This window comes from Chiloscyllium punctatum, chromosome 32, assembly GCF_047496795.1.
Source record: "Chiloscyllium punctatum isolate Juve2018m chromosome 32, sChiPun1.3, whole genome shotgun sequence".
In the NCBI taxonomy this organism is placed as follows: domain Eukaryota; kingdom Metazoa; phylum Chordata; class Chondrichthyes; order Orectolobiformes; family Hemiscylliidae; genus Chiloscyllium; species Chiloscyllium punctatum.
This window is the reverse complement of record NC_092770.1, coordinates 18386241-18414067: the sequence shown is the minus strand read 5'-3', so window position 1 is coordinate 18414067 and position 27827 is coordinate 18386241. Positions and strand designations below refer to the sequence as shown.

The following is a 27827-nucleotide window of genomic DNA, read 5'->3' as shown; positions in this document are numbered from 1 at the left end:
TTAAGACCCCATAATGAGAAGCGAGAGCAGCTCCTGGGAGTTTAAATCAAGAAGGAAGAAAGGCACTTTCTCGGATATAATGGAAAGGGAGGATGAAATGCGAGACTTGCGTATATCTAAGCCCACCCCCCACCCCCCACCCCCCACCCCCCCCAACCCTCTTTTTTTCTCCCAAAAAAATCTTTTCTTATTCAAACTACCATCACAATGGACCACAGTAACGCCTGGTCACATTGGCCCATAGAGGCAAGCTGCCAGTCATCACGTTCCCGGCCTATCAATGACACCGCTCTGATCGGCCCTTCTCTCTTCATTGCAACATCAGCAAACATTCTGACGGATCACACACACACACACAGAGATACAGACACACACCCCGAATTATCCCAGAGAGAGAGAGAGATCTATCTGCAGCCGGCCGACTCCACCAGATGAGCATGCATTGTGAATTATTGGAAGATTCAGACATGGATTCAACAGGTTGGTGTTTTCTTGAAGATGAAGGGGGGGGGGGGGGGGGTGGTTGGGGTATGTGTATCCGCCTCGACAGAATCCAAATCTCCATCGGAAAGGAGGGACAGAGTCAGTGTGGAATGAGTTCTTCTGGAGGGTAAAGTTCCCACACCCCCACTCCCTCCCTGTTTGCAATGGGTTGAAGTTGTTTGCAGTTTTGCCGGTACCTCTGCCTTTGTTAAACTTTCTTTTTGATGCACACAATCTCCCCCGGCTGGTTTCTTTTTCAGAAACAACATCCCAGGATCCCCCTCCTCTCTCCTGAACAGTTGGGCTGCGGAGGGGTGGGGAGTGTTGTGGAGGTAAGGGGTATACCCTCCCACACACACCCTCACACACATACTCTCACACACACGTACACTCACACAGACACACACATGGACACAGACACACACTCACACAGACACACTAACACACACAGACACACACACACAGACACACAGGCACACTAACACACACACACACAGACACACGAACACACACAGACATACACACCCTCTCTCACACACAGACACACAGAGGCACACACAGAGACACACTCTTACACATACAGACACACACACACAGACACACACACACACTGTCTCACACTCTCTCCCACACACACTCAGACGCAGTCTCTCTCTCACTCTCTCCCAGCCACACAGCCTCCAGTCCCTACAGGCTCTGCTGGGGTACTGGTGCGGCTGCTGGGCTTTGTCGGCCTTGGGGGCGCGGGTTAGGGGGTGAGACTTGGGGAGTTCGGGTGAGGGAATTGAGAGATGGAACTCTCCGGCTCCAGCCTGCTCATTGCCCTTGCCCCCATCCCCCTGTCCAATTACCCCTAACGCCCAGCGGGATGCTGCTGCTGCCCCTCACTTCCCCTCCTTCCCCTTCTCCCCGTCCCTTCTTTCCCCTCCCCCATTCTTCCGCTCCCCTCCCCCTCTTCCCCTCCACGTCTCCCTCCCCTCTTCCCCTCCCCGTCTCCCTCCCCCTCTTCCCCTCCCCGTCTCCCTCCCCCTCTTCCCCTCCCCCTCCCCGCCTCCCTCCCCCTCTTCCCCTTCCCCCTCCCACTCCCCCTCCCCCTCTTCCCCCTTTCCCCTCCTCCTCCCCTCCCCCTCCCACTCCCCCTCCCCATCTTCCCCTCCCCCTCCCCATCTTCCCCCCTCCCCATCTTCCCCCTCCCCCTCCCCATCTTCCCCCCTACCCATCTTCCCCCCTCCCCATCTTCCCCCTTCCTCTTCCCCTCTTCCCCTTCCCCTCTTCCCCTCTTCCCCTCCCCATCTTCCCCCTCCCCCTCCCCATCTTCCCCCCTACCCATCTTCCCCCCTCCCCATCTTCCCCCTTCCTCTTCCCCTCTTCCCCTTCCCCCCTTCCCCTCTTCCCCATTCCCATCTTCCCCCCTCCCCCTCCCCATCCCCATCTTCCCCTCCCCCTCCCCATCCCCATCTTCCCCCCTCCCCATCTTCCCCCTCCCCATCTTCCCCCTTCCTCTTCCCCCTTCCTCTTCCCCTTCCCCTCCCCTCTTCCCCTTCCCCCTCCCCTCTTCCCCCTTCCCCCTCCCCCTTCCCCATCTCCCCTCCCCCTTCCCCCTCCCCTCTCCTCTCCCCCTTCCCCCTCCCCCTTCCCCCTGCCCCCTCCCCCTCCCCCTTCCCCCTCCCCCTCCCCTTCCCCCTCCCCCTTCCCCTTCCCCTTCCCCTTCCCCTCTTCCCCCTTCCCCTTCCCCTTCCCCCTCCCCTTCCCCTCTTCCCGCTCCCCTTCCCCCTTCCTCTTCCCCTTCCCCTTCCCCTCTTCCCCCTTCCCCTCTTCCCCCTTCCCCCTTCCCCTCTTCACCCTTCCTCTCTTCCCCCTTCCCCTACCCCTCCCCTCTTCCGTCTTCCTCTCCCCTCTTCACCCTTCCCCTACCCCTCCCCTCTTCCCCCTTCCCCTCCCCTCTTCCCCTACCCCTCCCCTCTTCCCCTTCCCCTCCCCTTTTCCCCTTCCCCTCCCCTCTTCCCCTCCCCCTTCCCCTCTCCCTCTCCCCCCTCCCCCTCCCCCTCTCCCCCCTCCCTCTCCCCCTCCCCCTCTCCCCCCTCCCTCTCCCTCCCCCCTCCCTCTCCCCCTCCCTCTCCCCCCTCCCTCTCCCCCTCCCCCACCCTCTCCCCCTCCCCCACCCCTCCCTCCTCTCCCCCTCCCCCACCCCTCCCTCCTCTCCCCCTCCCTTCCCCTTCCCCTCCCCCTCCCTTCCCCTTCCCCTCCCCCTCCCCTTCCCCTCCCCTTCCCCCTTCCCCTCCCCTTCCCCTTTCCCCCCCTTCCCCTTTCCCCCTTCCCCTTTCCCTCCCCTTCCCCTTCCCTTCCCCTTTCCCCTTCCCATCCCCTTTCCCCTTCCCCTCCCCTTTCCCCTTCCCCTCTTCCCCCTCCCCCCCTTCCCCTCCCCCCCCTTCCCCTCCCCCCTTCCCCCTCTCCTCCCCCTCCCCCTCACCCCTTCCCCTCACCCCTTCCCCCTCACCCTCCCCCTCACCCCTTACCCCCTCCCCCTCACCCCTTCCCCCTCCCCCTCACCCCTTCCCCCTCCCCCTCCCCCTCACCCCTTCCCCCCCTTCCCCCTCCCCCTCCCCCTCACCCCTTCCCCCTCCCCCTCCCCCTCACCCCTTCCCCCTCCCCCTCACTCCTTCCCCCTCCCCCTCACCCCTTCTCCATCTCCCTCACCCCTTCTCCATCTCCCTCACCCCTTCTCCATCTCCCTCACCCCTTCTCCATCTCCCTCACCCCTTCTCCATCCTTCCACTTCACCCTCTCCTCCCTGTTTTCCACCTGTTAAATCTCCCACTGTCCCCTTCCCCTTCCTCTCTTGCTTTCTCTCTCCTCTCTTCCACCTCATCCTCCCCCTCCCCCCCCCCCAGCCCCGTGTCCGTCCTCCTCTCTTCCCCTCCTCCACCCGTCTCCCCTCATCCCCGTTCTTCCCTCCGCTCCTTGTATGATTTTGTTCAGAACTTTGGTTGTAATTCCTTTTTGAAAGTTGCTGCCAAGTCTGCTAGCACCACCCTTTCAGGCAGAGTATTGCAGATCATAGGAACTGGCTGTGTATTTTAAGAACACGAATTTCTTCCCTATCCCCAACTACTTTTTTGTGACGATCTACAATGTGTCAGCCCTCCGGTTCCTAACCCTCCTGCCTGGGTGGTAAACGATTGCACTGATTTATTCTATCTCTCTGGTTAATACACCTCTCTCCAGCGTTTCCTCTGTTCTACGGAGAACAATTCTAGTGGTGAACTGCAGCGGGAAAACAGAGCAACTGTTGGGGAAAAGGTTTCCCAGTAAAACCCAGTGTCCCCAACCAGTTGCCCCGTTGTTGGAGTCTGGTTCTCAGGAACAATGTGGAATTCCACCTTCCCACTGGTTCCTCAAATATTACAGAATCTCCCTGAAGCCATGGTTGCTTTACTCTCCCAGAATATCTTTGAGAATGGATGTAACAGACTTGCTGTAACTGGTGATTGTGCAAAAGTCTTTCTCTGTTTCTACATTTCTCTCAGCTTCAAGAGCCAGTGACAGGGACTGAGCTGCAGGTCTGACAGGCAATTGTCTATCGGTCCGTGTGTAACCCGCAGCTCCAAACAGCCTTCACACAAATATTGTCTCTTTTGTTTTGAGAAGTATCCGTGTTTTGTGTGTGGCTGTGTGTGTGCCTGTGTGTGTCTGCGTGTATGTCTGTGTTGGTGTGTGTGTGTATGTGTCTGTGTGTGCGTGTGTGTCTGTGTGTGTTTGTGTGTGTGTGTGAGTTGGTTTGTGTTGGTCTGTGTGTTTGTGTGTGTTGGTGTGTGTCTGTGTCTGTGTCTGTCTGTGTGTGTGTCTGTGTTTGTGTGTGTTGGTGTGTCTGTGTGTGTGTCTGTGTGTGTGTTGGTCTGTGTGTCTGTGTTTGTGTGTGTTGGTGAGTGTCTGTGTCTCTGTGTGTGTGTGTGTTGGTCTGTGTGTTTGTGTGTGTTGGTGTGTGTCTGTGTCTGTCTGTGTGTTTGTGTGTGTGTGTGTGTTGGGAGAATGGTGCAGTGACTGTCCAAGGTTCCAACATGTGATTTGCCGTAAAACCGACGCGATTCCTAAACGGGGTAGAAGCTGCTCGCTTCCGGGAACCTGCCAGTCTGGAGTCAATAGAGAGTTGTACACAATTATTTGTGCATTTTTTGAGGTATTGGTTGAGGACTAAATTCAGCAAGAGTGCCCCAAAATGAATGCGTTAGCGTCCGAACTAATACTTCAGTAAATACATCTTCCAGGCCAATATACTCATAACTTACTCTTCCAAAACTAATACATTCTAAGTCGTTTCAGGAGTAACACACCAAACAAATTCTTCAATTTCAGGAGTATCAGACTAAACAAATACTTCAATTTCAGGAGTAACGCATTAAATAATTTCAATTTCATGAACGATAAACAAAATAGATATTCAATTTCGGGAGTAATACAACGATCAAATATTTTAATTTCAGGAGCAAAACTGCAAATGAATACAGTAAGGAACAATGATAGATCGATAAGTGCATTTGCCTCAAGAGTAATAAACTAAACATTATAATTAATTGTAATATGTAAATCCATGAGCTATTTGCAAACGATCAACTAATTTAGTTTAGGTTTATTTCGCTAAATGAATAAACCCCTTCATGGCTGATTAAAACTCTGGGATATTATCGAAACAGTTATTTGAAGAAGATTTTAAGTTATCTGGATCAGCCTGAGGTGTTACCTTATCGCGGTGCAATGATATATCGGCACACTTTTGACTTCTGCACAGGGCAGAAATGAATTGCCTGCGAACAGTCACTCAGGGGAGTGCTACAATGTGGGGAGGTGGGGGAAGATTGCTCGAATTGGTTGTTTTGTGATTGAAACGGCGTAAATAGTAAACTGGATTTAAAAAAAAACTTTAAACTTCTCCCAAGTTCGACGAAATGAATTTCCAAGTCTTCCTGTGGTCTGAGGTTCGAATTTAGTGTTTATTTTGAACACCCCCCCCCCCCTTACGGATTCTGTCTGCAATTTTGATTTCTCCTGATAATTGTTCCGAAATGGACTTTTCATCAAATCTTGTAGCGTGTCAGCGCTAAATACCGAAACAAAGTAAGGCAGAGAGGAAAGCAATATTCCAGAGGGATTAGAAACTGCTGAACTGGTCGAACCCACCCCCCAATTAATAATTAAAGTTTAATTCTGACAGACCATTCAGGATCTGTCGTTTTTTCTCCCCCCCCTAACTGTCTCCCAGATTTTCTTTCCTCTAATTAACAAATGATTATAGTTGCAGCGAGATTTGGGAAACTTAACTCTGATTTAATTTTATAGATTTTATGTTTATTTGGGTTATCTGCTTGCTCGATGTTGAATTTAGACCAACTTTAAACATTTCTCATTTAAATCTACCCCGGTGCTTGTGAATTGCAACAAACCATTTTTTTTTACAACTGGGACAAATCATTCCGAACTGGAATAAATCATTCCGAACTCTCAGCCATCCTAACTCACTGTCAAACGAATTGGTCAATAATTTCGTGTTTTTTTTTGAAAAAGCAAAGTAGAAATTAAACATTCATTAGTTTCCCGACCGTGTTTGAATTTGTTAATCTTTTCTCCTGCTGTTGAGTACCGCTGACAAAGTGCAGCTTGCTTTCGCTTCTTAGAACTCTTTCAGGCTCGCCCTTGAACTTAAAAGTTCGGCAAATATTGTCCCAAACCCTGGCCAGCGAGGGGAGACTGACCCAAGAGTGATCATTTCAGTCTGTTAAGCCACTAAGAAGTTGAGAAAGATCCCGCCGTATCCAGGGTCTCTCTCTGGCTGGGATCACCAGTATAAGATTCCCTCTGCCTTGGTTACTGTTCGGTCTGGAAACCAAACAGATTTCAGAGGCGTTTCCATTGTGGGCTGCAGAAAAGGGCTGAGTCTTGGGGACATGTTCATGAGGGTGTGCGGGTCAGATCTTTGGGGACACTCGAGCAGTCCCGGAGCTGGGGTTGAGACAGAGAACGGGGAGTTTCACGCTCCAGCACACACCGCTGCAGCTCCGTGTTAACTCAGGGGGAGATGTTGGGGTCATAGCAATGTGCACTGGAAATCCAGACACCCAGGGTTAAACTCACCTCCTCCCGATTCCACCCCACCCCCCACCGCCACAGTCCCGATCCATGTGGAGTTTAAGTCAGTGAATATATAAATCTGCACTGGAATGCCAGCCCCAGAGAACATGAACGGTAAACTATAATCTATTCTCGTAAAAGTACATCTGATTCAACCATGTTCTTTAGGCAGGGGCATCTGCCATCTTTGCTGCAAAAGTGAGGACTGCAGATGCTGGAAGTCAGAGTCTAGATTAGAGTAGTGCTGGAAAAGCACAGCAGGTCACAGCATCCATCTTTACCCAGCTGATCTACATGTGACTCCAGTCCAACAGCACCTGGGGTGTCTCATAACTGCCTTCTGAAATGGTCCTGGGGAGAGAGGGAAGGAGACAGAGAAAGTGACAGATCGAAGTAGGAAAAGAAAACCAGGACAAAGGGGAAACTAGAGAAAGGGACAAGGGGAGAGAGATGGGGATGGGGGAAGAGACTGGTGGAGAGAGAGAGAGAGAGAGGTGGGGAGTGACAGAGAGAGATGGAAGGAGAGAAAGAGGCAGAGAAACTGAATGAGACACAGGAGCTGAGACAGAAACAGTACTATGCAGAGAGAGAGAGAGACTGCACAAGACAGAGGGACAGGGAAAATTACCAGTAAGACAGGGAGGGAGAGGAACAGATGGTAGTGGAGGAAATGAGAGAATACTTAGAGAGAGAGAAAGAGAGAGAGAGAATGACACAGGGATTGAAAGATGCAGGAAGAGAGGAGTGAGGATACAGGGTCAGTGAAAGAGAGAGAGAGAGAGAGAGATAGGTAGAGAGAGTTGCTTGATCTTGTACTTTTGAGCCAATACTGCTACCTGGTCCATACTGGTCCAGAGTAGGTCAGGATGTTGGTGTCCACACAAGGGCACCGAGGGATGGACAATAAATTCTGGCCAGCCAGTGACACCTGCATCCCACAAAAAATGAATTAAAAAATTAACTATCCTCGAAGCTATATGCTCCTTAGCTCTCTGAAGCAGTCATCAATTTAGATCCATGGCCACTTGATGAGACAGAAACAAAAACAATTGATTAACTGTTCAGTTTTACAGCACTTTCTATAAACCAGTCCCACCTTTTCTCCCTTTATATTTGTGTTTTTTCTTAATCCAAAAATTCTCATCCACTCAACTGCATACTTTTATTCCCATTATCAAATCACCTTTGTTTTTTTTTGATCTATTAACCACAACCAGAAAATGACCTGTGTTTACCAATTGAATAATTTACATGCAAATGCCATAATGGGTAATGCAAACTACAGTTCCTTGTTTTTCTATATATCTGAAATGCTATCACACACTACTGAAAATTTTTTACCCTTCTTCAAATCACCAGGACCTTTTTTGTTTTTAACTATTAACCCCCAATAAAACACCCGTGTGGCCAATTGAATATTTACATGCAAAGCCTGTTAAAAGCAATGTAAACCATAATTCTTTGTTATCATATTTTCCTAATCATTTCTTCAGAGATGTTATGACATACCGCTGGAGTAGATGGGATTTGAACGAGGGCCTCTGGCTTATCATCATGGGACACAATCACTGTTCCACAAGAGTCCTTAGTTCTTTGGTTTTTTTTTGTTTTAGTTCTTTGTTTTAAATTAATCAGGAGTCACCCTCTTAGCACAGAGATGAAAATAATGTTTTTTTATATTCCGGGAAGTCGTATAATTTTGGGACTTTTTGCCCCAGAAGGCAATGGAGGAAGGGGTCACTGAATATTTTTAAGATGGAGGCAGATAGCTCCTTATTGGGCAGGGAATCAAAGATTATTGGGAGTAGATGGAAATGTGGGGTTTGGAACTCAGACAGATTAAGTATGACCTTATTGAAAGGTGGAGCAGGTTTGATGGGCCAAATGGCCTACTTCAGCTTTTAATACTTGATCTTAAGGGCTTCTACTTTTTGTGATATTCCTAGCCTGTTCCATTATCATTGTTATTTGTTCAACTTCAACCCAACAAAAATATCAAAGAACTGTGGATGCTGGAAATCAGAAACAAAAGCAGAAATTGCTAGAGAAACTCAGCAGATCTTGACATATCTGTGGAGAGAAAACAGAATTAATGTTGAAGGTGCAGTGACCTTTCTTCAGAATCTCTACCCATCTTTCCATCATGTTCTGGATGCTACTACCAGGTCTCTCTCTCTCTGCTATGATTGGAATTCCTTTCATAATTTTCTTTTCTGAGGGTCATGTTTACTTTCAGGTCCACTTTCAGAACTTCTAGTGCAGATTCTGGCGTTCCATAGTTTTATCAGATTTTGTCAATCCCGCGATCTTACCTTCTGTCCCTGGTCTTCTGTATTTGGAGCATATATGTATTTGTCGGTAGCTTTCTCTGCTGTTCTTACAAAGCTGGTACCTTTCCATTCACTAGCCCCTTCAGGAAATTGTTAGCTTTTATATCGACTTTCAGTTGTTCTTCTCTAGGACAAAGTTAAAAGTCACACAACACCAGGTTATAGTCCAACAGGTTTAAATGGAAGCACTAGCTTTCGGAGGGCTGCTCCTTCAGGTGGCTGTGGAGTACACAATTGTAAGACACAGAATTTATAGCAAAAGTTTACAGTGTGATGTAACTGAAATGATACATTATTTATACAATCAAGGTATTTTTCAATGTATCATTTCAGTTACATCACACTGTAAACTTTTGCTATAAATTCTGTGTCTTACAATTGTGTACTCCACAGCCACCTGAAGGAGCAGCCCTCCGAAAGCTAGTGCTTCTAACTAAACCTGTTGGACTATAACCTGGTGTTGTGTGACTTTTAATTTTGTAACCCCAGTCCAACACCAGCATCTCCAAATCATGACTCCTCTGGGACAAGTAGCCTTGTCCTGAGTCTCTGTGAAACTTTGTCCATGTTCCATCAGTTCTTCATCTGCTACAATCTGGTTCTCACAATTGTTCACGAGAAGAGAATGGTGCCACACCACTTTCTATCACTTGATCAGATTCCGTCAGTGTGTAATCAGGAACATTTTACCTTGGGGATTGTGTCCATGCTGTTGCTGCCAGCTATAAAATTACTATTGCAGCATTACTATTGATATAACCTCCTTGTTGTTCCCTTCTGTAATACACCATTTTCTCTAGACTAAAATTTATTTCTGATGGCCTCATACAATGCTACAAGGCTTGGCAAATTTTCTGTCAAATATCAGCCTTTAATGAATGCCCTTTTCCCTGTTTGCAAGCTGTTTGAGTGCTTAAAAATGTCCAAGTTTGGAGATGATCACTCACTACAAAGGAATTTTTGAATTTATCCTGAAAACTAATTGGCTATAGCCCCCAACCATTTGCAGTGAGCTCTCCTCTGGACTGCCCATTGGCAGATATTAATTTACGTTTCCAGTAAGATTTTATGAAGCATCTTATCTATTAGCAGTCAATTACTTTCACACACTCCAAATTATGAAGCTTTCTAAGTCTTTAGAACTACTACTTTTCTCATTCCCACAATGTCCTTAGTTTCATTTGTTTTTAAGTTCATCATTGGCAAATTTAGCTGGCCTGCTTTGTACATTTTTTAACCTTAACCTGTCTGAAGATGGGTGGGCAGGTTGCTGATGCAGTTTTAGGATAATTAACATCTTTTTCCTTTCAGCCCATATCCCCTGATGCCAATAACACCACATTAATATTTTGTTGAGAGAACTATACAAACATAGAAAAGTTAATGCACATAAAAAGCCATTCAGTCCATTAAATTTGCACTAACAGAATATACTAGCTACCACTCTAATCCTTTCTTCCCACACCTACTCTGTAGCCTTGCAGGTTCAGTTCCAGGTTCCTATTAAAATGAGTTAAGGGTTTCCATCTCGCCCACGAAACAGGACAATGAATTTCAGACACTCGCCATCCTCTGGACGAGAATATTTTTTTACTCAAGTCCCCATTTAAATAAACCATCTGCCACTAACTTTAAATTTGTGCCCTTGATAACCTCTTCACTCTATCCAACCCCCTCATTATTTGCACACCTCAATAATTCACCCTTGATCTTCCTCTCTCCTATGTTAACCAACCTAGCCTATCCAATCACTGCTCATAGCTACAAAAACAGAAATTGCTGTAAAAGCTCAGCAGGTCTGGCAGCATCTGTGGAGAGGAATCAAAGTTAACGTTTTGGGTCCAGTGACTCTTCCTCAGAACCCTGATGCTGCCTGATTGCTTTTTCCAGAAATTTCTATTTTTGTTTCTGATTTTCAGCATTTGCACTTCTTTCAGTTTTCATTCCTCATAGCTGCTATTTTCAAGCCCTGCTACATTCTTAAAAATCTCCTCTATTTTCTATCCAGAGACATAGACACCCTTCCTCTACTGTGGTGATCAGACTATACACAAAACCTCTGCAATGGCTTAATCTAGTGTATTGTACGGTTCTAGTATTACATCTTGCTTGTGTATTCAATACCTCGCACTATGAAGGAAGCTATCTCAAATGCCTTCTTTATCAATTTATCTAGTTGCTTTGCCACCTTCAGGAACCTTTTGGCATACACTGCAAAGGTTTACTCTCTACCCCTCTCAATATTTGGGTGGTCTCATAAAGCATTTGACTGTTCCATTCTTTGTGGAACTGCTGAATATCCGAGTTTGGGCTATGAATGTTTCTCCAAGGATATGTTAAGGCGCCTGACCTTTGTTCCAAAATCCTTTGGCTTTCTGAAAACCCAAACCTGGTTAATACTAGAAGTCTATCATACTTAACACCTTAGCGCAGTGCAACAATTTAAAGGCAAGCACTGAATTAGGAATCTCATCGTAGAAATCTTGCACATAATCTGTTAAATTCCACTACACGCACAATGATGGAGAAACTCAGCAGGTCTGGCATCATCTGTGCAGTAAGAAACAGAGTTAACATCTCGAGTCTGGTAGGACTCTTCATCAGTTCTGATTCAAGTTGTTTACTCTGTCTCTCTCCATTGATGCTGCCAGACCTGTAGTGTTTCTCCAGCATTTTCTGTGTTTATTTCATTCTTCCAGCTCTGACATATTTTGCTTTGAAATTTCATCATTTATCAAGTTTTCTAGATGTATCAAACTCTGACCATATTTTATGTGTATTTAATATTTTCTTATAAATTTAGTCCACAACTATTTAATGGAATTTCCAAACTTTGTTCAGTATTGAATTGCTGAGATTCGAGCTCTTATAGTATTTTCTGTTTGGCCTTTCTCTGATAGGGATAGTGCTAAGGACAAACTTTGGGTTTTTTTCTTTGTTAAAGGTGGGACCATGTTCACATGTCCTCTGCATTTACCATTCATTGTAGGGTTCAGCTTCACCAAATGTTGCTAGGAAATCATATACGGAACAAAACATTTCCTATTTGCGCTTGGTTCATCCATTCTTCTCAGAAGTACTTGAATTACACCCTCTGTCTCAAAAGAATTCTCGGTTTCAATCTTCACCTTTAGACATCCATCCTCTGTGACCAGTGTTTTCTTGGATCTGACCAGTTGTCGAGGTAGAATACCAAGACAGCTTTCTTTGTGGATAGAGTTAATTAATTTCTCAGTCCTACAGCTTTTTTTGCACACCAGTCCCACCCCTTCCCTCTTTACATCGACCAACACAATGAGTTAATCAACTAATTTCCAGGTAGCTGGTTAGCTCCTTGTTATCTTAACCTAAGGCTGACTCTCACTTTTTTTTGGATAACTAACAGTTATTTGAGTTTTTTGGAGGGTTTCTCTCCATGAGACCGAGCAAGATCTCTCACCACTTGCCTCGTTATCTACCCACCCCACTTCATGACACTCTTCTTGTCTGATTCTAGCCCCACTCGTTGTACCCTGAACAACTTGCTACTGTTGCCATGCAATTGGATGTGCTCCGTCAGTCTGGAGCTGTTCTGTATGGGTTCCTGACATTTTTCCTGGACATGCTAGAGCAGAGAAAGTTAATGCCCTACTTTGCTAGCAGGTGGAGTGTAATGGGGCTTCCTGTTCCCTCAGGACCAGCAGTGGAGGCCACAACACCAGACTGGGCCAGGCTGGTTGGAAATTACCACCTGGGTCACTGCAGTCTCAGTTGTCTATAGGGATGCCCACCCTTAGGAAGAAGGTCAATGTCCTTCTAAATTCTGCCAACATGAGTGCACTCTCTTCTCTCTGAGACCATACACTCACTGTATCTCTGTAACTGTACCAGCCTCCCACACTCCCTACATTGCCTGCAATATCTTCCTTCACTTCTGTCACCCACCCAAACCCCCAATACCACTAACCCTGCATACCCTCTGCTGCCTACTGACTCGCTTGGGACACCTTCCAACCTGCACCAAAAGTAAGTGCTGTGCCGCCCAATTTCATCGCCCTTAACGCATTCCTCTTTCTCATGCCCGAAGGAATACAGCCCCACAATAAGGCAGAGTCAATACAGCTGTGGCTGACTGACTGTGTCTAAGCCCCTGGACCGATGTCAGAGGCTATCTCCCTTGGCCTGACTGAGGATTGCTGATAACTATGACAAAATGGATCTAAAGGGCAATGTTTTCATGCAGAGGGTGATGTGTGTATGGAATGAGTTGCCAGAGGACATTGTGAATTGAAAATGCATCTGGGTGGGTACATGAATAGGAAGGGTTTAGAGGGGTACGTGCTGGCAAATGGGACTAGATTGACTTAGGATATCTGATCGACATGGACAAGTTGGACCGAAGGGTCTGTTTCCATGCTGTACATCTCTATGATTCTGTGACTGTGCTTGCGATACAGTAATCCTGGGAGCCTGGTATCTCCGTCTGAGGGGCAAGGTGTAAGAGACAAGGCAGGGACACTGTGAGCATCGAGATAGTTCAAACTCAGCGAGCCATTCTGACTTTTGCTATGAATTATCGATATCTAGTTTTCTTATGGCAGTTACTAGGATAGAAAGCTGCATATTAGTAGAGTGAGCTTTGCAGTTAATAAGGTCATTAGCAAGCAACAGTTCCTCATATTAGACAACTCACCCCTTCCTAGTGAGATTCTCGTCCCAATGTCCAGAACCGAGTTTAACAGAAAATGTAACCAGTTGCTCCTGATGTTGAGAAAGGCCTCACTGAACTTCTCAAATGATTCTCCCTGACTCCCCACCACAGGCCATGTCATCAGGCCTTTATAACATACGCACACAGTGTTCTAAGGGTTAGAGTTACAGCATTTTCTCTCAGCAGCAGTGAATGGATGCTGATATACTTCCAGGTTAGAATGGTGTGTGACTTACAGGGGAACTCACAGGCGATGGCATTCCCACTTGCCCTTGTCCTTCTAGATGACCAACATTGCAGGTTTGGAAGGTGCTGTCCGAGGACACTTAGTGGGTTATTTCAATGCATCTTGCAATTGGTACACACTGCTGCTACTATGTGTCAAGGGTGTGAATGCAGAAGGTGGTAGATGGGGTTGCTAGTGAAGTTGTCCTAGATGCTGTTGAGCTCCTTGAGTGTTGTTGGAGCTGCACCCATCAAGGCAAACGGAGAGTATTCCATCACACTCCTGCTTTCTAGCTGGTGGATAGACTTTGGAGAGTCAGGAGGTGAGTAACTTGCTGCAGGATTCCTAGCCTCTGATCATCTCTTGTTGACACTATTTATACGGCTGGTCCAGTTAATTTTCTTGTTAATAGTAACCCCCACGATCTTGATATTTGGGAATGTGCTATAGGGATGATTGTCCCATATGGACTCAAGTAAAATGAATGCCTTACTGTTCCTTCTGAGAACCTAAGATTCAACTGCTTTGTTTTTCTGATTTCCCAGTTTCTGACTGCCTATCTCTTGACTTGACTTTCTGTCCTGTTGAAAGAATGTTTGCATTGAGTCCAGACTTTTATCACCTCTGTCGCATTTTGATATGGTTTTTCTCCAGTTGTATCACCTTTCCATGTCCTAGGGAGGTGATGATTAGTTGGAGGTTGTGTTGTAAAACTGGTACACCCATTTATAACCTCCTCCCCATTAATAATTCTGCTGGCGAGTGGTTATTATTCAATGGTGTTGTTCTGGAGCTCAGGACAGCTAATTCTCAGACCGGATACCTCTTTGTCAGTGACTTTGCAGATTTGACTGCACTTTGTATCTCTTTGTCAACTGAGGAATGGAGAATTGAGAATGTGTCACCTGATTGATCCCTAGATCAAAGTGAGGTTACTCAAATCCTCATTCATAAACTGACACCTATTGTTTGATACTAATTCATTCATGTTAATCCAGAGACCTATGTAATATGCTCAGGACCCGGGTCATGGCAGATATTGGAATTTGACTTCAATAAATATCTGGAGTCAAGGGTCTAATGATGACCATGAAACCATTGTCAGTTGTCAGGAAAAAACCCACCTGGTTTATTAATGTCCTAAGAGAAGGAACTCTGCCATCCTTACTTGGTCTGGCCTCGATGTGACTGCAGACCCACAGCAATTAGCTGCCCGCTGGGCAATTAGGGATGGGGTAATAAATGCTGGCCTAACCAGTAAAGTCCACATCCTGTGAATTGATTAAAAAAAAGGAAGCAGTGTATTGTAAAGCTCCTTTACAGTATTCTGCTGTAGTTACATGACATCTTGATACATCAATCCATCCTGAATAAATATCGATAAAGAATAAATACATCTTTCCTCTAAAATGAAACAAATCCATTGTTTGCCTTGCCCATGGCTTCTGTGGAAATCTTGAGGATATCATTGACTCGGGAGACACTGGACATGTACGGCACATTTTGGTATGTCAAAATGTAATCCTTTATACCTTTCAAATCGTCTAGCCCTCACACTGATTGTGCTCTGCACTTCCTGATACCTACGTGTTCCCTGTGTCGTTTCTGTAGGATTTCTCTTCACACCAACATTGGTTTGTCCATTCTTTATTCACACCAATAAACCTTCTCCTTTTGTCAAATACTGTTTCAGCTTGGGGTACTTTATCAGCACAAATCCACCTGTGACTCGTCACTCCCAGATGAGAACCTGGCTTGATACGTTTCATTTTTGCACTTGCTTTGTCACTGAATCATATTCACATGAGCCTGCAGATGCTCTTTAACAACTGGATGTAAGTTTGACACAAAAATCAAACAAAGCTATGCATACAAAACACAGTTGAGAATATCTTAATCTAAACAGCAAAACAGTGTCTCAATCTGTTCTTCAACTCTATGCTTTTACAGATACACCATTCCAGAGACATTTCACTCCTTTCTCAATGCTTTACCTGGGTCTTCCCAGTTCCTTTTCCATGGACTGTGGAGACAGATTTACAAATCTTTTTTGAGACTGTTTGCACTAGCCTTTCACAATTCTGATGGCCTAAACTTTTCCAGTTCTAATAAACTTCAGCATTTACGACCAAACTCTCCGATCTTAGAAGCTCTACCAACTGAACCACTTTGACTCGGGTGACTCATTTCTCTGAACCAAACTCTGCGCCGAGAGATTGCGCTCCCTTCTGCCCTGAGACCTTGAACCTACTGTATTGAAGTCCAAACTAAATTGTTGTTTTATCTGGTTTGTTACAAACACAGCAATGCTGGTATCCCAACCACTAATGCCACAGAGATTCTTCCAAGCACTTGATTGAACTCACATATCTTTTTGGAATTGATGCATTTAGATCACTGTTCCAAGTGATTATCTGACCTCTATAAGAAAAGTTACTATCACAAAGCAAACCCACAGCTATCTGCCTCTACTTTAAGTGTTCAAACTTTAATATATATAATACAAACTTCATATCACATCTCCCCCAGTAATATAAAATCCTTAATAGGCATGTTGATTTTCTGTCAACATTTACTATTGCTATTTCTATGCTGCATTACAAGTGGTAACATATTTACATTAAGCACATACTGATCACTGCATTCAGTTTTCTTCACGTTTGCTGTTGATAAAACATACTTATAGCATTGTCCTTGCCAGATACACAAATTTTTAAATTGTATGGTTGTATCATTAAATGCAACAATACAGTCTTTGTTTTAAAAAAACTAACAGATTGTAGACTGTATAAATAGTAGTCTCTTCAGAGTTATTGGATTTGTATGTTACATATTGATATAGAATCTATCCCAGCGAATATTTCTATTGACAGGCAATAGTTTTTGGGAAAAGTAGCTGATAGAACTGTTTTAACCCCACCTTGTCTTTTTGGGGTAGAATCACAACAATGCTGATGCTATTGGTATCGACAGCCAGTTTGAATGGCTCCTCATAAATCAATGCTGACAAAACCCAGTATAGTTGTTAGAACAGCTTTAAAATTGTCAAACACATTCTAAAAGTCTCCATCCATTCAATTCTTCTGTTTTATTTCAATAAATTTGACAAGGTGTCATTACAATACTGCAGTTCAGAATAAACTTCCAATAAATCCACTACATGCCAATATATCAGAGCATTTCATATTTTGTCTTAGGTGTGGGAAAATCCAAAATAAACCTTTTTGCTTCTCTATGTAAAAATTGACCTGTCTCACAGTGTGGCTCAAGTATGTTACTTTAGCTTTGGCAAATGTGCTTTTAGCTAAATTTATGATCACGCGGTTCTTTGTAACTGATCAAATAGGTGAACTAAGTAATGTTAATGTTTGTCCCAGGTTTGGCTGATCACAATCAAATTGATGATCAAGACAGGTTCATAGCTCCTTGAAAGTGGAGTCGTAGGTAGATAGGATAGTGAAGAAGGCGTTTGGTATGCTTTCCTTTATTGGTCAGAGTACTGAGTACAGGAGTTGGGAGGTCATGTTGCAGCTGTACAGGACATTGGTTAGACCAATGTTGGAATATTGCATGCAATTCTGGTCTCCTGGTTTCATGCAGAGGATGGTACGTGTATGGAATGAGCTGCCAGAGGAAGTGGTGGGAGCTGGTACAATTGCAACATTTAAGAGGCATTTGGATGGGTATATGAATAGGAAGGGTTTAGAGGGATATGAGCCAGGTGCTGGCAGGTTGGACTAGATTGGGTTGGGATATCTGGTCGTCATGGGTGAATTGGACCGAAGGGTCTATTTCCATGCTGTACACCTCTATGACTCTATGATGACATACAATATATAAATTATATAGAGATTAGACATTAGATTAGATATAGGTTATATAATCCTCCAATAACTTGTTGGTTAATGGTTAGAAAGTAGTTGATGTCTTTTTGATCCCAAATTGTATGACTTTACAATAATAAAGTCTATCCAGTGTTACAAAAGCTGCAATTTCTTTGGCTCTATCAGTCAATGGAACTTGCCAATATCCTTTAAGCAAGTCAATCTTAGCGACAAATTCTGCTTACCTAATTCTTACTTCTTCTTATGGATTTGAATGTTCATTGTTTTGTGATAATCAATGCAAAATCTTTATGACCGACAGTTTCAGAACCATCAGAGGTGAGCACTAGATGCTATGAGTCTGTTCAATCGTGTTATTGTTCATCATGATCTTAATGTCTTCCCTCATTTGAACTAATTTATCAGATTGAATCTAGAAGGATGTTGTCTTATACAAAATGTCATGTATTGCCAAAGATGCTTTTCATGTGGCACTGCCCCCAGTAATGGGAAAAAAGAGAATTGTTCAGCTGGGATGAACTTCTTGTGAGTCATGCAGGGATTTGTATATAACAATAATTGTAGATAAAGTTTGAAATGAATTAGGTGGGGAGGGGGTTCAATTAAAGGGAAGTTAAAGAGATTAACAAAAAATGAGAGAGCAGAAGTCTAGGGTAGTGAAGAGGCAAATAATAATTAAACGTGACAGGCAAGTGGAGAAAATATAAGCAGAAGAGTGCAACAGAAATTATAACCACGGTAAGTAATAATGATAAAAAAGTCAAAGCTTTATCTGAATGTGTGACGCAGTAGGTGAATTGAAGGCACAAATGAAATAAGTGAATATAACTTGATACCTATTATAGAGATGTGGTTGCAAGGTGACCAGCACTGGAATCTCAGTATTCAAGGCCATTTGAAGTTCTGGAAAAGGAAGGGGAATGGGGTAGTAGCATTAATATAGGAAGATATCAGTGTGGTGATAAGTAGTGATAGAGGAACAATAGGTCGTGATGTGAAACCACAACAGGTCTGGCCGCATCTGTTTAGAGAAAAATAGAGTAAATCTTTTAAGTCCAATGTTCTGAGAAAGGGTTACTGGAAACGTTAACTCCATTTCTCTCTCAACAGATGCTGCCAGATCTGGTGTGTTTGTCAAGCACTCTGTTATTGTTTCAGATTTTCAGCATCTGCAGTTCTTTGTGTTTATACTGTGGTGTAGAACTGGTTTGGGTGGAAATAAGGAATAGGGAGGGAACAAAGTCACAGTTAGGAGTCATCTATGGGCCCCTAAAGATTAGTCAACTACAGGATAAATTATAAATCAGGAAATAATGGAGGTGTGTAAGAAGGGTACCACAATGGTCATGTGTGATTTTAATGTGCTTATCAACTGGACAACCAAGGGTAAAATGGAAGACAAATTTGTAGAGTGCATCAGGGATTATTTCTTAGAGCAGTGCATTGCAGAATGTACTCGAGATCAGATCTATTAAGGTTATAAAGAAGTAGGATTAACAAGAGATATCCTAGTCAAGGGTTCTGTAGAGGGTAGCAATCATAACATGGTAGAATTTCAAATTTAGTCTGAGAGAGATCAACGCAGGTCTCAAACCAGTTTCATCAACTTAAATTAGAGCAACCACAGAGATTTGAAGAAAGAGTTGACTGAAGAGGATCGGGATTATTAAGGAATAAGTGGAGTGTCAGTGGCTGAGCAGTCCCAGATATTTCATAACATTCTGTAAAAATTCCAAAGTCTTGTTTTCAGAGTCTTCCTTTTTTAGCCGTGTCCCTGTTTTAATTTCAGATCCTGGCTCAGAAAGTTTTTTTCTTAACTACTATGGTTATTCATCTTGTGCTTTAAGCCAATACTTCTACCTTCAGATTCACATCCCAGTCTGGAGCATCTCGGGCTCCAGGGCTCCACATCTACATTGTCCCTAAGGCTGCTAGCTCCTTATCACTGAATAAAATTCTTCAAGTCCTTATGTAGCATTCCTTTATTCACATCTGAACACACGTGATTCTGAGACACAGTTGTCTGGTGTAGTGTCTAAGACCTCTCTATACACATGCTCATTCCAGACTGTTGCCTTTCCGTTATGGATGTTAGTGTTATATGAGCAGTTAGATTGCTCATGATTTCATGTGTCACATTTTACCACAAGGTGAGACTGAAAGACAGGATGAGAGAAAGAGAAAGGGAGGGAGGAGGGGGGAAGACAGTGACAGAGAGAGGCAGGAAAGGTGAAAGTGTAGGAGACAGAAAGAGAGAGAGTGTGGTAAAAGGAGAAAAGGAGACTGAGACAGGGAAAGAGGGATAGAAAGACAAGGAGAGAGTAAGTGAGACAACAACAAAAAGATGATGCATTAGTTGTAATGACCTGATACCAATCAGGGATTGATTAACTCTGTGGGTTAGTTTATTTTAAACAGTAAAGCATATCATAAGTTATGAAGCAGAAATTACAGCAAACTAACAGATTTTTGAGTGTGCAGCTTGCAGAATAATGACAGGCAAAGTCACAGCATTGCATATACACAGCACATGGAGTTCTTACAGTGAACTCTCTTAAAGGCAAAATATATATGCAACAGCCCCTCCTTTCCAAACATTAAGTTTAAGCACTTGCAAAAAAGCATTTGCAATAATAACCATCAATCTCTATTATGTATAGGTAATTTGCTAATATGGCCTGATCAGGCAATGATGATTTGGCTGGAGTCAGCAGTCATCAGTGGTGTGGTCTGTTCATCTAATTTGTGTCATCTAGTTTTTCTTTCTTGGACTACTGCTCCAGTTGCAGTTCCAGAATTTCCTTATCCTGATGGAGTACAGCCAGGTTTTATATTAGATTAGCAATGAGTGTTGGACCAAAGGTCTTGTTTCCATGCTATATGACTCAATGAGTTGGAGGTTTTGAGCTATAGGGAGAGGCTGAACAGGCTGGGGCTGTTTTCCCTGGAACATTGGAGGCTGAGGGGTGACCTTATAGAGGTTTATAAAATCATGAGGGGTATGGATAGGATAGACAGACAAGATCTTTTCCCTTGGGTGGGGAGTCCAGAATTAGAGGGCATAGGTTGAGTGAAAGGGGAAAAATATAAAAGAGACCTAAGGGACAACTTTTCCACACAGAGGGTGGTGCATTTATGGAATGAGCTGCCAGAGGAAGTGATGGAGGCTGGTACAATATAACATTTAAAAGGCATTTAGATGGGTATATGATTAGGAAGGATTTAGTGGAAATTCCTGATGAAGAGCTCTGGCCTGAAACGTCGATTCTCCTGCTCTTGGATGCTGCCTGACCTGCTGTGCTTTTCCAGCAACACACTCTCGACTTTGATCTCCAACATCTGCAGACCTCACTTTCTCCAAATTGGACCGAAGGGTGTGTTTTCGTGTTGTATATTTCTATGACTCTATGACTCTATAATTGAAATGTATCTCAGCCATTTCAAGAACTTATTGTTTTCTTCCTTAAGAGCTTCAAATTTGTTTTGAAGTTTTTAAGAGTCATAGAGACATAGAGATGTATAGCATGGAAACAGACCCTTTGGTCCATGCCAACCAGATATCCCAACCCAATCTAATCCCACCTGCCAGCACCCGGCCCATATCCCTCCAAACCCTTCCTATTCATATACCCCTCCAGATGTCTTTTAAATGCTGCAATTGTACCAGCCTCCACCACATCCTCTGGCAGCTCATTCCATACACGTACCACCCTCTGTGTGAAAAAGTTGCCCCGAAGGTCTCTTTTATATCTTTCCCCTCTCACCCTAAACCTATGCCCTAAAGTTCTGGACTCCCCGACCCCAGGGAAAAGACTTTGTCTATTTATCCTATCCATACCCCTCATGATTTTATAAACTTCTATAAGGTCACCCCTCAGCCTCCGACGCTCCAGGGAAAACAGTCCCCAGCCTGTTCAGCCTCTCCCTATAGCTCAAATCCTCCAACCCTGACAACATCCTTGTAAATCCTTTCTGAACCCTTTCAAGGTTCACAACATCTTTCCAATAGGAAGGAGACCAGAATTGCATGCAATATTCCCATGGATCCTTCTAATTCTATCAAAGTTTTATCCTTCTGTTGGTGCAGTATATTTTATTTTGTTGATAACCTGCTCCATTAGCTGTCCAGCCTCCTCAATGTTTCTTTCTGTTTGGTTTTCTTTAACACCAATATTTTTTTCACAAACTGCTTCAGAGATTGTTTGGTATCCTTGATGTTTTGCATTAGTTCTTCCATGACAGCATTTTTGCTGGCACTTATTTTCAAAAAGACTGTCATTAATGATTTGCAGCTCCTTATTGGATGTGTTGTGCACTTCCACCTGTTCTGTCAGTTACACCTCCTGATGCTGCCTGGCTTGCTGTGTTCTTCCAGCCTCCTGCTTGTCTACCTTGGATTTAAGCATCTGCAGTTTTTTTTGTCTCTGTCATTTTCTTTAGCAGTGCTTTGAGCTCAAGCTGATGTTTCTGTAGCTGGATCTGCTGAGACTGATCTATTTTACTGAATTTTTCCAGCTGTAAGAGGGCCATATTTTCATTGGATTGATGGTCATGAGATTGTAGTTCATCCTGCTTCCTTCCTTTTTCAGCTGTTAACTCGTCCTAGTGAGGTACCTCCTAAAGATTTTGTAACCTCAGAGACGGTAACTTCTGCTCTGAATTTATGCTGAACTAGTTGGTCAACCATTCCCTCTTGTGCTTCATATTTTTCTCTGCACCTCAGACAGCTGAGATTTTAACTCCACTAATTTGGAGGAAAGTGATGTGTCTCCATTCTTTTTTCATATTCATGTGTTTCTTGAATAATTTCCGAACGTTTCTGCTGGCTCTCTGATGTTTGACTCATTCTATGGATTGTGAATAGTGCAAGGGCATAGCACACAGGTACATCTGCAATTGTTGAACTAGCAGTGTCTACAATGCAAAACATCTGCAACATCCAGGCTGATTGTTTGTACTTGCACTTCAGCATAATTGATCCTGCATGTGCAATTGGTAAAACATTGTATGTTAGCTGTTTTACATTGATAGATTTCACCATTTCTTCTGGTGTCTGTGGGTACAGGTTTTTAGAATTCATGAGATAGTATATTGATACCTTTTCCTTTGTCAATCTTAGCAAATAACAAATTATCATCTCTTTTCCGAGGATTGATAATCTGAATGTTTGCAAGCACTTTAGACAACTTGACGTCATTGATGTTTTCCACAAGTTTGACAGTGTGGTCGAAGTCTGTGTAGACTACACTAACTTGACTACCCTTGCTTATAAATGCTGGAAAAGCACAGCAGGTCAGGCAGCTCCAAGGAGCAGGAAAATCAATGTTTTGGACATTCCTGATGAAGGGATTTTTCCTGAAACGTCGATTTTCCTGTTCCATGCATGATGTTTTGCCCTGCTCCTCACCGTGTCATGTTAATGTTAATGGCCTAATGATCAATCATGTATCAGGGATTGATTAACTCCGCAGGTTAGTTATTTTAAGCCATTAAGTTTTGACGTCATGCAAAGAGATCGATCATCCCATCATGTCCATGCTGGTCGTTAAACATCTATCTACTCTAATCCTGTTTTCTAACACTTGGCCCTTAGCCTTGTTTGCAATTCAAATACTCATCTAAATTCTTCACAAACGGTCTTGAAGATTCCTGCTTCGGCCACCTCTTTAGACAGTGAGTTCTAGATACCCACCACCCTCTGGGTGAAAATAAATCCACAAATCCCATCTAAACCTTCGGCTTCTTATTTTAAAACTGTGCCACCTGTTTATTGATCCTTCTACCAACAGCACAAGTTTCTCCCCACCTACCCTATGTATGTCCCTCAGAACTTTGTACATCTCAATCAGATTCCACCTTCAGCTTTCTATGCTCTTAGAAAAACAACCCTCCCAACCCATCCAGTCTCTTTTCATAACCGAGGCAATACTCTGGCGAATCTCCTGTCACTCTGTAGTGCAATCACATCCTCCCTATAGTGTAGCAATAAGCACTGCACACAGTCCTCTCGCTATGGCTTAACTAGTGTTATGTACAGTTCCAACATAACCACCTAACTCTTACATTCACTGTCTTGCCTAACCCAGGCAAGTATCTCATATGCCTTCTTAACCATCTGTTAGAACACAGGACATAGAACATAGAAAAGTACAGCATAGAACAGGCCCTTTGGCCCACGATGTTGTGCCGAGGTTTAATCCTAATGTAAGATACAGTAACTTAGCCTATGCACTCCTCAACTCACTGCTATCCATGTACATGTCCAGCAGTCGCTTAAATGTCCCCAATGACCCTGCTTCCACCACCACAGCTGGCAATGCATTCCATGCATTCACAACTCTCTGTGTAAAGAACCTACCTCTGACGTTTCCTTTATACCTTCCTCCTAATATCTTCAAACTATGACTCCTCATATCAGTCAGTCCTGCCCTGGGGAAAAGTCTCTGGATATTGACTCTATCTATTTCACTCATTATTTTGTACACCTCGATCAGGTCTCCTCTCTTCCTCCTCCTCTCCAGAGAGAAAAGTCCGAGCTTATTCAACCTTTCTTCATAAGGCAAGCCATTCAGTCCAGGCAGCATCCTGGTAAACCTTCTTTGCACCCTCTCCAAAGCCTCTGTATCTTTCCTATAGTAGGGCGACCAGAACTGGACACAATATTCCAAGTGTGGTCTCACCAGGGACTTGTAGAGCTGCAGCAAAACTTTGCGGCTCTTAAACCCGATCCCCCTGTTAATGAAAGCCAAAACACCATATGCTTTCTTAGCAATCCTCATCCTCTTGGGTGCAACTTTGAGGGATCTAGGTACTTGTACACCCAGATCCCTTTTGTTTTTAGCTGTCCTTCAAGCATCTATGGACATGCACACAAAGGTCCTTCTGATTCTCTGAACTTCCTCAGGTTCTACTATTCATTAAGCACTCCCTTGTCTTGTTAGCCTTCCCAAACATCACCTCACACCATTCAGGATCAAATTCTAATTGCTACTGTTCAGCCAATCTGACCAGCCCGTTTATATCATTTTGTCTTCCACAGCTTTCCCCCTCACTATTTCCCACATCACCAATTCTTGTATCATCTGCAAACTTCCTGATCATACCTCCTACACTCATGTCTAGATTATTAATGTACACAACCAACAACAAGGAATGAATCCAGCATCAACCCACTGAACACAGGCTTCCAATCACAAAAATGTCCTTGGACCATTATCCTTGGCTTCCTTCCACTAAGCAAATTTTGGATCCAATTTGCCAAACTGCACTGGATCCCATGGACTCTTAGCATCTTAACTAGTCTGTCATATGAGACCTCATCAGAAACTTTACTAAGTTTGTGTAGACTAAACTAACTTGTCTACTACTTATATATGCCTGTTCACCTCCTCAAAAAATTCGACTTGTTCGACATGATCTCCCCCTTATAAAACCACGTTATCCTAATTAATCAATCCTTGCCTGTCCATTTGGAGATTAATTCTGTCCCTCAGACTTTCAAGCTGACTAAAACTATTAATATCTCTTCTATCTCAATGCTAAATCATTCAAACATAACGCCGTGATTTCTATGCCTATATTGTCCTGCTCTACGACACATACAGATGCAAAATACATTTAAAACTTCAGTTGTTTCTTCCAGCTCCACATATACATTGTACCCTGCTTTTTTCCTGGTTATTCTTTTGCCCCTATTATACTTAAAAAATGCCTTGGGATTTTCCTTAATGTTACACACCAATGCTTTTTCGTGTTTCCCTTTATTGTCCTAACCTTTTTTAAATTACCCCCTGCACGTTCTTTATTCCTCTAGGACATGGGCTGTTTTGAGCCTTCAGTAATTATCATCAGCTTGTTTTTTTCTTTTCTTATCCAATCCTGCACATCCCTTGATATCCAAGATTCCATGGAAATTTTGGTCCCACTCTTCCCCTTGCTGGGAACATGTTGCCCCTCTCACTATCACCTGTTGTAATATCTCCCACTGCTTTGATGTAGATTTTCCTTTGAATGGCTGCTCCCAGTCCACTGTTGCCAAATCGTGTCCTATCTTCTCCAATTCAGAACCTTTTTATTCTGTCAATCTCTGTCCTTATCCATATCCATAAACACCTTAAATCTTACTGAAATATGGTTGCTATCACCAAAAATGTGTGTGCGTGTGTGTGTGTGTGAGAGAGAGAGAGTATGTGTGAGAGAGATAGTGTGTGTGTATGAGAGTGCGTGAGAGTGAGAGAGAGTGTGTGTGAGAGAATGTCACAGTGGTAGAAAATGAGAGCGAGTGAGTGAAAGTGTGACTGGGAGCAAGAGAGAGGGAGAGAGTGAGGTAGAGAAAGTAGGAGATAGAGGGACAGAGAGAAAGTGTGAGCCTGTTCTTCATTAAAGGGCTCACTTGAAACCAGGGACCTCTCTGATCTTGCTCAGACTTATGCACTGAATGGTGATGGGATGAAGTCTTCTCTCTCTCCTATTCACACCAGTCCATATTTAAATGATGAATTTCCCATGAAGTCTTAAGAACTTTTAAATGATGATTTGACTTTCATTATGCTCAATGTCAAGTCTTTGAGGGGGGAGGTCAGGATTGGGAGATCACTGTCGTTATACAGCCCATGCTAATACAGAACTGAAGTCATTTCTACACTATGTGACCACATTGGAGATGTAGAGATAGCTGACTCTTCCAGGAGCTTATGGCCCTACTGATATCTTGATCCCAAAAATGTTGGGTTCTGGGGAAGTACCAGAGGATTGGAAAATTGCTAATGTTATATTCCTATTCAAAAGGGGAGGAAGGCTAACAGCATGTGACTACAGGCCGATTAGCTTAACATCTATTGCTGGAGAAGTATTAGAATCAATTATTAAGGAAACAATAGCACAACCTTTGGAAAATCATAATTAAATCGAGCAGAGTCAGCAGGGCTTCATGAAAGGGAAATGAATGTCTAACTGATTCATTTGAGTTACTCAAGGAATGGATAGAGGGGAACCAGCAGATGTGTTGTATTTGCAATTCCAGATAAGCTCCTCACAATAGGTTAACTAATAAGATCAGAGCCCACGGTGTTGGAGATTGTATCGTAATATAGACAGAGAATTGGCTCATGGGCAGGAAACAGCAAGAGGGGTTAAGGTGTTCTTTTTCAGGTTGGTGACCCGTTTACCAGTGGGGTTCCACAGGGATCAGAGCTGGGACCACTACTGTATACAATCGATATTAATGACAGGTAGGAAGGACATGAATGTACTGTAGCCAAATTTGGAGACAACACCAAAACAGGCAAACTGTGAGAGGGGTACAAATGGTTTACAGAGAGATATTGATCGGTTAAATAAGTGGGCAAAAAGTTGGCAAATGGAGCATTGCATGGGAAAGTGGGAAGTTGTTCATGTTGGAAAGGAGAACAAAAGAACAGAATATTATTTACTTGAAGAAAATACTGCAACACTGAAACACTTGGGAGTACTTGAGCAAGAAATACAGAAAGCTAGCACACAGGTGCAGTAGGTAATCAGGAAGGCTAATGGAATGTTGGCCTTTAGCTCAAGGGGTATAAGAGTAGGGAAGTATTATTGCAACTGTACAAGGTGCTGGTGAGACCACATCTGGAATACTGTGAACAGTTTTGGTTCCCTTATTTAATGAAATATGTAATTTCTTTGGAGGCTTATTTGGATGATCTCTGGTTTAGAGGGATTGTCTTGTGACCAAGAGCTAAACAGCTTGGAACTCTGGAGTTTAGAAGAATGAGAGAGGATTTCATTGAAACATAGAGAATTCTTAAGGGGCTGGACAGGGTAAATGCTGAGAGAAGATCCCCCTCATGGAAGAGTCTAGGACCAGAGGGCACAGTCTCAGAATAAAGGGATACCAATTTAAGCCTAGATGAGGTGGCATTTCATTTCTCAAAGGGTTGTGAGTCTTTAGAACTCCTTGCCGCAGAAAGCTATGGGGGCAGAGTCCTTGTGTGTACATTTAAGGCTGACATAGAAAGATTCTGGATCAGTCAAGGAACCAAGAATTATGGGGAAAGGGCAGGAGAGTGAGGAACGGTGGATCAGCCACGATCCTATTGAATGGTGGAGCAGGTATGAGGGGCTGAATGGCCTCCTCCTGTTTCTATTTC

The 27827-nt window shown here is 43.7% G+C and overlaps 1 protein-coding gene across 2 annotated transcripts in view; it reads left to right on the top strand.

The window, feature by feature from the left end:
* Positions 1–263: 263 nt before the first annotated feature.
* Positions 264–27827, top strand: part of rfx4 (regulatory factor X, 4) — a 143868-nt gene continuing 116304 nt past the window's right edge. Inside the window, exon 1 of one of the 2 annotated variants that reach the window (XM_072551793.1) lies at positions 264–480. In XM_072551793.1, coding sequence (XP_072407894.1) covers positions 432–480 — 49 coding nt within the window. In that variant the 5' untranslated portion in view covers positions 264–431. The remainder of the gene's footprint in view (positions 481–27827) is intronic. The other variant, XM_072551792.1, reaches the window with a different exon arrangement.